General features: G+C 38.2%; 1 protein-coding gene across 3 annotated transcripts in view; it reads right to left on the bottom strand.

The window, feature by feature from the left end:
* doc2b (double C2-like domains, beta) overlaps positions 1-13,269 on the bottom strand; it is a 286,240-nt gene that overhangs the window by 4,131 nt on the left and 268,840 nt on the right. For all 3 annotated transcript variants that reach the window (XM_067407184.1, XM_067407185.1, XM_067407187.1), the window contains 4 exons: positions 10,955-11,081; positions 6,672-6,829; positions 849-930; positions 673-769 (listed from right to left, as the gene is read on the bottom strand). In XM_067407184.1, coding sequence (XP_067263285.1) covers positions 673-769; positions 849-930; positions 6,672-6,829; positions 10,955-11,081 — 464 coding nt within the window. The remainder of the gene's footprint in view (positions 1-672; positions 770-848; positions 931-6,671; positions 6,830-10,954; positions 11,082-13,269) is intronic.

Below are 13,269 nucleotides of genomic sequence, written 5' to 3'. Positions count from 1 at the left end.
TTACTTCCTTGAAGTGACCATCGCATGTACCATTCACTAACGGTAACAGACTTGTGGAAGGGCCCTTCACGAAGGCATTCAGGTGTTCTTTATCTGGTGCTCTTTTTTTGGAACTTCCCTACAAATGGCGTCCACTTCCCGAAGTGCCCTTTAAGGGCACAAAAACACTGTTTGGAATTCACCCTATATCTTACATCTTTTGATCATGTACACACATATTTTGCAAACTTAAACGTTTGGTTTTCTGTGACATCTGATTGCTAATTTAGCGTGTCAACTTGTCGAACTTGCCAGCTAGATAAAATTAACTAGCTGGATGATACAGGTGACGTTTTGTCGAAATTGAAAGAATGGCTTGTGTTCAGTACAAATGGGTTGAAAATCATGAAACAATTAGTAACGTTTTTGCTTTTATGTCATTTATCAGTGGAAATGTTTGCAAAAGAATTTATTGCCTTCTTGGACTTTTCTGTACAATTATAGTAACTAACTATGTACTTTTCAGATATCAAGAACTACTGGCCTGACCAGACAAGCAGAAAATAAGTCTTTATGGCTGATCCCAAGGACTATATAACCTTTGGCACTGCATTTAACTTAAAAATTAAACAAACTGAAAGCAAAAAATAAAGATGAAATGTAGGTTTAACAAGACTTGTAAATAGGTCCTACCAATGAAATCGTTGGATTTGCCAATGTCATAGTCCCAAACGGTCACCTCCAGGGTCTTTTTGCTGAGGTCAGCATACTTGATCTCATAGAAAAACTCCTGTCATAGAAGAATGGAATTAGCAATTATAAAAACAAGTGTGTGTTACAGAATCAGGGTTTGTTCAGATTAATCTTACTTCATTGAATTCAGGGTTGAGGGTCTTCTTTTTGACAGCTGTCTTGTGCTTTGATTTTTTGTTCTCATCTGGCTTGAGATACCTGAAATACATTGGTGATATTGAAAGAAAGATGCATTTAGTTTGATCATGTCTTTCACTTTGGGTCAAGTTAGCTTTCTACTAATTTTGCAGTCTTACTCTCAATGCACAGGCTGTAAAACTGGCACACGTTTGAAACATTTGACCAAATGCAAAATGGCGTTGTCATATGCAACAACTCAATATGTCCACCAGAAGGCATTGAAGCTCTTGTATATAAAATTTGAAGAGCTGAATGAAAAAGTCATAAAAAGGATAGACAAGGTTCATTGCAGGATATTTCCACCATTTGCTCTAGGAGCTTTCTTAAATAAATGAAAGGTTCACTAAAAAAAAAAAAAGATTTGACGCAACCTCACTTCACTTGTCTGCTGACTTCGAGGTCATTAAATGTCTCTTTCCGGCTTTGCTCCCCCAAGTCTTCTTAATGAGGGTCCCTTGCTATTTCACAAAGACCACTAGATAAGCAGGCAGCCAACAGGACTGATTAAAGAAGATTCAGGCAGTGAACTCAGCAGCCTAATAATCATAACTTGTGTCTTATATTGTAAAGGCAATAATATAAATTCCCTCTGTCATTTATTTTATCATCTAGGAATCCATCAAATACGAGTGAAAAACTGAAATAAATCTTGTTTAATATGGTCGGAAATGTCAGTAGATATTTAAAGTAAAAGTGAAAGTTGTGAAAGGCTCAAGTCTCCCTGGAGCACTCTTGACAGGGGATGTCATTTGCTCCTGTAACAGTGCCTCTGGTCAACCATTTCAGATTTTCTTGTGAATAAATTAATCTACTGTTTAAAATGAACACTACTAATATTCAATAAAAAGCTAATTTTGTTTAATTCCCAAAAATGTGAACGTCAACTGCTATCAATCCAGAAAAAACTGCTTTGTGCATAGACAGGAAAAACAGGAATGACAAAACGATTCGAAAATAGCAGACAGAGACGAAATACACAAATACACAAGATTTGCACAAGCAGAAACAACAAATGAATAATTTAGTATTCAAATCTTTTGTAGAGACAGAACCAAGCTGCTTAAATTGACCAATGTTTGTACATGTAAGAAACAAAAACATAGTGCCCAACTACAATAATTCTTCATAAACGGTTTGATTCAGGAAGCGAGAGAGTTGAGAGCTCTAATCCCCTCTGTGTGCTTAAGCAGAGATCATTGCTTCATTTAAACCAACACATTCCAGTACTCAAATACAAACGTCTGCATTTCTTCATATCAAAGACAGAATTCTAAGCTCATGACATGTAACTGAATTGCTATCAAGCGTTTCCATAAATGATTCGTATACTTGTGTTTGGCTGGATGAATGGATGTGCTTAAGTATTCCTTACGAACATACATGTGCACATATATAATTTCATATCGTCGGTAATCATTTAGCAAACGCTTTTAGCCACAGCGCCTTAATGCTAAATTTTATTTTTGCCTTGCTCAAAAAGCTCACTAGCTCACTCCTGTGGGATTCAAACCTACAACCACATCAGCACCTTAAAGTCAACATGATCAAAATTCACACTATTTTTTAAATGCATTTTATTGATCTCATGCTGAATGATTCATCTGTGCAAGTTTAAGTTTTTACCATTTTCATTTATTTATTTATTTTTTTTAGTCCTATTATGCTTTTTTACATTTTCAGCTTTTCTTTCGTGTCTAATGTTGCTGTTTGAACATGAGGTTCAAAGTTACAAAGTCACTCCTAATGGAGTTATTCTCTATATCAGTAAGCACAAACACTTCAATTGTAGTCTTGAGTTTCCTTCCGGGAAGGTACACTGCATTCATTTTGAGTTGAGTTGCATTAATAGTGTGTTGTCGGCATTCCCAAGAGATGTTGTTTTTTCACCCAGAATCTAAACCTCCTTTTGGCCTTCCTAATGCAGATTAACTTAAGAGATTAAAGGGTTAGTTCACCCAAAAATTAAAATAATGTCATTTATTATCCGATGGCTCAGTAGGGCCTCTATAGACTTTGGCGCTCTGAATCACTGATCCAATTCGTAAAGCTCCGAAGCAGAGTTTTGAAATCGGCCCATCACTATATTGTTGAAAAGTCCTTATTTAGTTTTTTGGCGCACAAAAAGTATTCTCGTCGCTTTTTAATATTAAGGTAGAACCACTTAAATGAACTGTTATAAATATGTTTTTAGTACCTTTATGGATCTTGAGATTTTGAATGTCATCGCTGTGAATGCAGGCCTCACTGAGCCATCGGATTTAATCAAAATTTAATTTGTGTGAACTAAGGTGTAGAACAACATGAGGGTGAGTAATAAATGACATTATTTTCATTTTTGGGTGAACTCACCCTTTAAAATGTTTTTTGTTTTTTTTTAACACTATTCCTCAGCAGTACAACGTCATCCTTTTGTAGTGTTCTAACCATGTTTCTAATAACTGCTTTCTGAACCATGCAGTTCAGTGCAGGTCATATGTTATAACATCACATCTGAAATGTAAGAGAGTAAAATAAAATACTACCACTGTGAAAAGTGGTTTGGTGTTGATCAGCTTGTTCTTCTTGTCTGTCCTCATCAGGCTCGGGCTTGAACTAAAATCGCAAAACTTAAAGGGGGGGTTGCATGCGATTTCACTTTTTTAACTTCAGTTATTGTGTAATGTTGCTGCTTGAGCATAAAAAGTATCTGCAAAGTTACAGCGCTGAAAGTTCAATGCACATGGTGATATTGTCTTTTAAAGTTATGGCATTTTATTGCCTACAAAAACGGGCGGTTTGGACTACAACAAGCTTCTTCCCGGGTTGGTGACATCATAAACCCTTGCTATTAACATAAACAATGCCCCCGGGAACACGCAACAAAGTGGGCGAGGCCATGTGGCGCAGCATAATGAAAGCGGAAGAGTTGTTTACACCGAACGCGAGCTGTGCGACGCGACGCATCAAAAGATATAGAACCCATTATAATCTGTCATATTTTCTACACTGGATGCGGTGCTGAAGACAGCTTCCTGAATCTACACGAGTTTAATGCTGGATTTACACAAAGACTTTTACTGAAAGATGAAGCAGTTCCCACTTTAAAAGCAGAAGCTGCTGTTTATCAGCCCCAAACTGTAAGTACGTTTTATTGTTTGTCTTTTAAACATAATGTTATAGTTCTGTTGCTATTTTTAATGCAACTAGGACGTATACAAAGAGCAACTCGTTTTTGCTAGCCAGTTAGCTAAATTCTAGTGCAACAAACACCAACAAACTTCTATGTTCATAGACAAACAGTTGTTCATGCTATAAATTAAACGCTACCTTTACAAAAATGCGACTACTCAGGCATGTATTTACTACAGGAAAGCTTTAATCAGGATAAAACTGTATATTGAAAGCTAACAAACAGCAGTGACAGCTTATCTAAACACTTTGACACAAATACTAAATGAAATACCATTCATAAACATCCTTCAAAAGCCGCGATTGCAGAGGTTCTACTTTTTCCTCTTCATCTGGGTCTGATTCGGCTCAATTTGATACAGCAATGTAGGCGCTATTATTTACTTTCCACCTAAGCGCGTAACTAAGAATGGTAAGGGGCGTGGTGTTTCCGGACGCTTCAGCGAATCACGACAGACTGGGCCAGTAACCAACCTGCTGACCAATCTGAGCACACACCCCTTTAAGCCATATTTAGCGTTAATACAGTAGTATTTACAGTGCCTCAGGTGATACTTGCTGGTTATGGTGGGGCGTTACATTTCCAACACGCTCTAAGCGGTAGACCAATCACAACAGACTGGGGCCAGCTGACCAATCACCGCAGACTGCGCTTTTCAGAAGGCTGGTTTTAAAGAAACCAAAACTAAAACAGCATTCAGACGGATGGCTGCTGCAACAATGTATATTATAAGGAGAGTTAGTTTGTTTGAACATTAAATGATGTTAAATGTATTCTAGCAGATCCCTTAAACAAAATTATGAACATGTAAATGAGCATAATGAGACCCCTTTAATTATAACTTCATAACTCAATCTTCTGGTGAAATGACAGACATCTCATTCAGTCCGCTTAAACGCTTTAGCCTCTGAATGCTCACATTTATCTGCCTTTGTTTCTGAGTGCAATGCCCAGATCTCAAAATCAATCAACAACCGATGGATAGAACCAACCCTGAATTTTGTACATCACAATACAGAAGAACAGATCTGCCACTACTTCACTTTTATCACAACTTTTAGAGTTGTCAAAAGTACAGACTTCGGTACCTTGTCAGTACTGAAATGTTAAAAATGTGACGCTTTGAGTGCTGTTGAGCAGATTCGTAAACACCTCTGATTGGTCATTGTTTTCACATCTCATTGGATACTGTGATTGGCTTCAACGCTGTAAAAACGTTGTAAATAGTCATCAATGATGCTTTTCACCAAGCGCTTACACAGATACACATGGGAGCGTTTAAAAGCAGACGTCTATCGAGGACCAGTCCGCTGATAGACGCCTGCTTTCAAACGCTTCCTCTTTCAAAACACTTTCAAATGCTGCCATATGTTGATCATTGTAGCCAATCACAGACATATCCGATTAGCGTGTCAATACACTGGCCAATCAGAGGTGTTTACGAATCCGCTCAACAGCGCTCAAACAGCGGTCGCATTTTTAACATTTCAGTACAGATTGGTACCGAAGTCGGTACTTTTGACAAATTAATTTGTGAAAGACCTTTACAAAAGGTTAGGAAGATAGAAGGGTCATATTTTTTCAAACTCTTAAAGGTGCTCTATGTAAGAATGACAGCTAGTGGTTGAAATGGGCACTGCAGTCCAAATTCAAAATATTGTTTGCCCCGCCCCCTCCTCCTCAGACTCAATACTCTCACGGGTTGCCAGTTTGAAGACACGCAACAGGAGCGATCTCAATTGACATTGGAAGGTGAGGAGACTTACACACTGTAAGATAATAATTAGTTGGATTATTGATTTATGATGAGTTGATATCGTGTTTTAATATGCACCAGTTCATAGAGTTTGTTAGATGGATGCTGAGGCTTTTTAGGTCGGGTAGAATCTGCGATCTCTGATCCAGTGTGTTCGCTGGCTTCCATGGCTGCAATTTGCTGCACGTGTTTTCCGCCAACTGGCAACCCGGGGTGGAGAAATACTATTGGGTAAATTGGCAACATGTGGTCTTGCACAGACCAAAACAAAAACAGACATTCCGACACGGAACGCACATTTCAAAGTTAAATAACTGGCTGTAGCAGGTTTTCAGACAAATGAATATGTGAACTGAGCATGTTTAATAAATACCTGCAAACATATTATGGTATTTTTATGCTTTAGTACAGTCAAAACTTACATAGAGCACCTTTAATAGTCATCAGAGTCCTGTGGTACATCTGGGTAAGGAAAATCTCTCGCACATTACTGTCATTTTTAGAACAATGTTAATGTATTCTGACTTCAATGCATGAAAACGTCTTGTCTAATTGTTATACCACAGATTTGAGTCGACTAGAATCACTAAATCCAGCAACAGGAAGGTGGATTTCCTTTGATATCTGTAATTTACATATTCTTGTATGCACAGATCTTCTGTTCCACATTAAACGTTTTCACTAAATCAATGTGGATTCCGATTATTTTAGTACCTCCGTACGTGAACATTTGTGCTTTTGGTGCAGAACAAACAAAAATCTATTGTTATACAAGTGAAATTTCAGCATATAGAACAATTAAAAAGACAGATGATCATGCGAGGTATGACTTACGTTTTAACATAGGGGTCAGAGAAGCCATTGGCATCCATGGCAGCGAGATGTGCACAGCGTATGATGCCAACCACTAAGCCAGACTTCTGAGAGCTGTACTTCAGAGAGATCATGATGCGCCCTCGCTCCTCCAGAGACTTGTCATCTGTCTTGTCAATCTGTGTGTCAGCACACAAACAGAAAACAGTCAGTCCAGCTTCTATAAAGAGCTATAAAGAAAAGGATGGATGTAGACTCTACATAATACAAAGAAATATATTTTTAAGAAGTAACTTGAACATGAATCCTAGCATTCATTTGTTGCAGTTCTATGAATCTGATTGCTTTATCAACTCATAAATAGGCAGAAAATTCTATTAACACACAAGTGTTGTGTCCCAGTATATCATTTATTAATTTGCTCAATTAATTTCATGCACCAATCTCTTATTTCCAATGTTTTCTTGTCTAGAAATTTTATGGCAATGCAGAACCAAAGCTGAGATCATCTCAACTGTTGAATGTGAGGTAAATCTACTCTCCTTTTCTCTCTCAGAACTTTGTGGACCCACCAAAGCCATCAAGCATGAAGTTAATTAGCTGTGGAGGAGGCGCCTCTGCTCATCCCCCACACACTGCTGTCTCATTTCCGTCCCCACTGGAGATCACAGACTCTCACACACACATACACACACTCACTCTCATACACATTACAGAGTCTCTTCACACAACAAACACAGTTCATATTGTTTTCCAGCTGGTGAAGTCACTCTTAGGTTTATAAGAGCAGATCTCAACACAGTCTGTGTGTTTAACTTTTGCCACCTCTACCCGTACTGTCTGTGTGCTTATCTTACAGGTCAACTTTTTGTCATATATCATATTTTTTAATTGAAAGACTGATTAGCACAATCGGTGGTGCTTGCATGATCAACTTTACTGGTCACAGAGGCTAGCTGAAAACTAACTTCAAAACTATTATGAATGGGAGGACTTGGTCTTGGATGCCCCAAATGGTTCCCCGGAGGTGTTGAAAATATGGCTACCGAGTGAACTGACTTTCCTTGAAAGGGACTTTGCTGTCAGTCTGCATTAGTGGTGCATTTTCTGCAGTTTACATCTTTACACCAGTAAGTGGCGACAAGTGACTGTCTTTATGAGCGTTTACATTCTTAAAAAAGCCAAATGTGTGTGGTCATGTAAGGTCATAAACAGCTTAAAGGCCTGGGTATACATGCACTGTTATATGCGGACCAACTGGGCAGTCTCAAAAAGTGGGCTGCACTCAAATGGGGTGTGCAGGCATCAACAGAACCTCCTGATGATGAAAATTACTTCATGCAGACTGCGTGTGGATGTGGGTGACCTAAGCATACTTTGGGCTTAAGAATAATCCAAATCGACAGCTAGATTTTTGCTCATTACCTCATGTAAACAACTTGATCTATGTTTTTTCAGCTTATTTAAGTGTGCAAGGCTTTTCATTCTCCTCCTGCTAGAACGTAAACAAGTGGTGATTGTGCTGATCCTAGCAGAGCTGTGTGATATGTCATATGTAACAGGAGAGCATGCACGTTTCCTGCAGATTTAAGAACATCCAACCAGAGCAAGTGTTTTGCTGTAGGGGAGGAGGAAATATATCATACACTCTGACTCTTTCTTGACCCGGGAAAATGATAAAATGTGTTCTCATCTTGTGCAGCTGAAGGAGCAGTGGTACAGTTGTAGAAACTATAAACATTAGAGGAGAATGAGTCTGTACAAGTTTCCTGCTGACATTTTGGCATACTCTCATAATAAATAGAATACTCTGAGTAGAATACACGGATGCTTACGTTTTGATGCCAATAATGGTAAATAACTTGATTAAAAAAAAAAAAAAAGTCTTTTAAACATGGTTTTCTTAAATTGACAGTTTACAGGTTTGCATGTAAACTGGTAAAATGGGTACATTTCAATAAGTTGATTTTTTGTAGTCATGTAAACATGCTCATTGAATCATTCATTCAATCTATTAGTTAAACAATAGATTAATTAGAGAACGACACACCACCCTGCACTTGGAGATGTGTAGTAGTCAGTTCTGCTTTGACTTCGTTTGGAACTCATTATTGGCTCGCTCCTGCGTCAGCATCACACGCATGCGTCGTTGTGCTCATGTGATTAGCGTCAGCCAATACTGAGTCGGCGTTCTGACGTAGAACCCGGAAGCGCTGCACTGTGTTTACTATATCAACAGCATAGGAGACTGACAGGGAAGGGAAGAAATTGTCGAATAAAGTCGTTATTTTTGTTTCGTTTTTGCGCACAAAAAGTATTCTTGTCGCTTCATAACATTAGGGTTGAACTATGGTAGTTACATGGACTATTTTAACAATGTCTTTACTACCTTTCTGAGCCATGAAAGGTGCATTGATGTTGCTGCCTATGTGTGGCTCAGAAACCCTTCAATTTCATAAATATTGGTAACACTTTACAATAAGTTTCATTAGTTAACATTAGTTAACTCCATTAGTTAACATGAACTAATAATGAACTGCACTTGTACAGCATTTATTAATCATTGTAAATGTTAATTTCAACATTTACTAATACATTATTAAAATCTTGTTAACATTGGTTAAGGCACTGTGAACTAACATGAACAAACAATGAACTGTATTTTCATTAACGTTAATGAAGATTAGTAAATACAGTAACAAATGTTTTGCTCTTGGTTACATTAACTAATGTTTAACTAATGAACCTTATTGTAAAGTGTTACCAAAATATCTTAATTTGTGTTCCGAAGATGAACGAAGATCTTGAGGTTTGGAACGAGGCTTTCTCTTTTAGAAAATTTGGACTAATCCACTCAAGTTTTAGAATCTCGTTATGAACTTTTTGAAGCGTCAAAGTTGCATTGCGTATGCTTTCAACGGAGGGACAGAAAGCTTTCAGATTTCATCAAAAAGATCTTCATTTGCGTTCTGAAGATGAACGAAAGTCTTAGGGGTTTGGAATGACATGAGGGTGAGTAATTAATGACAGAATTTTCATTTTTGAGCGAACTAACCCTTTAAATGTTTGTTATTTGATATAGTCTACGGCACCTTGGTCAAAATGTGTTGTTTTTAATGGTACTATATAAATGAAGTTGATATTGACATTGGCTACAACAATAATACAGCGCTATTACTAACAGTCAGTAACTATAACAGAGACGCAAGATGTCAGGAGCTCCGTTTGTAGGAAACAAGATGCGAATCCGTGCTGTGATACGAGAGACATTAAAGAAGCACCAGCTTCAGATACCCGTCTGTTATACAGCATTGCTATTGACAACGGATGGTCATTATCGGGGAATAACAGACTTTGGAATGTTGAGATTGACCAATCAGAATCAATCATTTCAGAGAGCCCTGTAATAAATAGCAATAACAGCAAAAATTCTATCAATTCAACTTTGATTCAGTTCAGCTACTGAAAATGTCTAGGTTTATATGACCTCTGCCTTTCTAGCAAAAGGTACTCTGATAAAAGATACTAGATGAGATCATCCCCCCACTCAATACCTGCTCATCCTGTCAATCCACAGAGCACTTTGACACATGGCTTTAAACCTACATCCACCATCCTCAAATGAAGAAGACGTGACTACAAAGAAGTGTATCGAATTGCTTTCCTCAACGTTTTCCCTCCGTCTCCTGCTAGAACAAAGCAGTGGTTTGTGCTGATCCAAGCAGAGCTGTGCGCCTTAAGGCCCGGTGCTGACGAAAGACTTCCTGCTGAGCTGGGTTTAGTTTGTTACTGGAGTACATTTCAGATATAAGGAATGGCCCAGGGATACTAAACAGACATGTTCCTTACGGGTGTCTCTCATGCATGGTTGTCAGTGAAACAAAAATGTTTTCCCTCGAGGATGTGGCAGCTTTTGAATCGTGGTGTTTTTGTCAGGCAGTTGTTGAGTATGAATACATGTATGGTTGTTAGTTTTCCTCCAACAGTGAGCAGCCTATAGCTTTATCATATTGCATTCTTTGCTGGTGTTTGTAAGCCTGTCATGTCTGTCACAGATGGTTGATGGATGTGAGGATGCTGCTCCAATGATAATTGATTTCTAATTAGTATGTTGATTCTAATGAGAGTCACTTTGGACGTCCTAATCAATTTGCTATCTGAATCTCTTTATGTAGCTTTCGAACTTCCCTCAATTTCTCCATCACTCACAGACAACCACACCGATGATTAGCACAACTGAGCTCCTTCCGCCTTCAGACTGATTCGTTTCCAGAGATGAAGAGTAAAAAGACTGAGGAACTCACAGGAAGCTGTTTCTCCAAACAGTTGCTGAAGCTCTTGGTCTGATTGGGTTTGAGTTTCTTCAGGGGGATTCGGGTTTCGCCGATGAATTCGTTGTGGCGGAATTTGTCCTCGTCACACACTGAAATCCTAGACAAAAACAAAAGATTGACAGCATCAGATCTGGGTTGTAGACTTGACATGTAAAGGAATTACACAGCTAGTAAGAAGATTCTTTCCCTGTCCACGTTTACTAAAAAGGTTGCCAGCCAGATCATATCCACAAAATTTTCCAAAAACGGCCCCAGAATATTTTTCCGTATGAATATGTAAACAGGAAATATATTCAAAGACAGAACAGGGACTCTGCTTTAAAAAATAGTCTACCTTCATTCATTCTTTTTTTATCAACACTTGAAAAAAGCAGAGAAAATTGTATTTTTATCAAAGACTTTATCTGGATCGGATTCACAATGATTATCAAAACATAGATTGAGTCCATCAACACCCCCAGGGCTTGCACAATCAGATAGCTCTTCGAGGATTTGACATTTTTCTCTGTAAAGTTCGGCAATTTTGGTTTATTTCCTGTTGAATGTTTGATGGTCATGTTAGCTTATGCCAAGTTCACACTACAGGACTTTAAACGACGGCAGATCGCTGTGCTATTCAGACCAGACCACATGACTTGCTGTGGCGTCTTGAAGTTCACACTATGTAAATGATCCCCAACAGGGGGTCACATTCTACACGAGCTGACAACAACTCTGTCACCCAACGACTTGAAAATGGACATTGGGAAGAAATTAGATTAAATTATGAAATAAATTTATTTAAAATGAAATTTACCATGACGATGCGTCATGCTTGTCACGTGACACGCTGAGGCCACACTGTATGAAAGATGTATTGCTTTTCTCACCATGTCATCAACTATCTGATATTCCGATTCTCATATATTTGCAACTGAGTGTTTTGTCATTTAAAAACTTACATCATGATCTCGATCTTAATCTATAACGCGAGATGGGCGGCGCCTTGTTTGTTTGCGCTTTAGTTCAGAGAGTCCTGTCAGTCGGATTTATAGGCTATAGCACAAAAATGACCCGACAGCACCAGAGGGTTAAAGGGTTAGTTCACCCAAAAATGAAAATTCTGTCATTAATTACTTACCCTCATGCCGTTCGACACCCGTAAGACCTTCATTCATCTTTGGAATACAAATTAAGATATTTCTGTTGAAATCCGATGGCTCAGAAAGGCCTCCATTGCAAGCAATGTCATTTCCTCTCTCAAGACCCATAAAAGGTACTAAAGACGTCGTTACAAAGTCCATCTCACTACAGTGGTTCTACAATCATTTTATGAAGCGACGAGAATAGTTTTTGTTTGCAAAAAAAAACTAAATAACGACTTATATAGAGATGGGCCGATTTCAAAACACTGCTTCCTGAAGCTTCGAAGCGTTATGAATCAGTGTATCGATTCATGATTAGGATCGCGTGTCAAACCGTCAAACTGCTTAAATCACATGACTTTGGTGATCTGAATCATGAATCGATACACTGATTCATAACGCTTTGAAGCTCCAGGAAGCAGTGTTTTGAAATCGGCCCATCACTATATAAGTCGTTATTTAGGTTTTTTTTGCAAACAAAAACTATTCTCGTCGCTTCATAAAATGATTGTAGAACCACTGTAGTGAGATGGACTTTGTAACGACGTCTTTAGTACCTTTTATGGGTCTTGAGAGAGGAAATGACATTGCTGGCTATGGAGGCCTTTCTGAGCCATTGGATTTCAACAGAAATATCCTAGTTTGTGTTCCGAAGATGAACAAAGGGTGTCGAACGACATGATGGTAAGTAATTAATGACAATTTTCATTTTTGGGTGAACTAACCTTTTAAGCAGATCTTTTTCTTCGCTTGTATTTGGATCCGGAGATGCTGTATTTCAGAAGATCCATAACAGCGCCCCCTACTGTATAACAGTGATAACATGGATTGTTGTGAAAAACTTGTTAGTGGTGCAAAAGCATTGTGTCATAAATGACCTAAAAACTTGTCAATGGTGGGGAAAGAGTAAAAAGACATCACCAGCTTAATCTGATATACCATGTTTAAATCTGAATAACATTTCAAAGCTTTCAAAATTCATTATTTATTCTTATTTAGAACTAATGTGACCCATGTCTAAACCAAATGTCTAAAACCATCTGTACTCAGTTCAATCAAAGACATATTTGGAGGAGTACATCCACATATCCAGTCAAGTGCTGAAGGTGAGCATTACAAACTGATTTCCAACCACCTGTGCTTCATAACGTTTTGAAAAGT

Source organism: Chanodichthys erythropterus, chromosome 13 (genome assembly GCF_024489055.1).
Source record: "Chanodichthys erythropterus isolate Z2021 chromosome 13, ASM2448905v1, whole genome shotgun sequence".
In the NCBI taxonomy this organism is placed as follows: Eukaryota; Metazoa; Chordata; class Actinopteri; order Cypriniformes; family Xenocyprididae; genus Chanodichthys; species Chanodichthys erythropterus.
The sequence above is the reverse complement of the archived record's forward strand: the minus strand, read 5'-3'. Positions and strand labels throughout refer to the sequence as shown.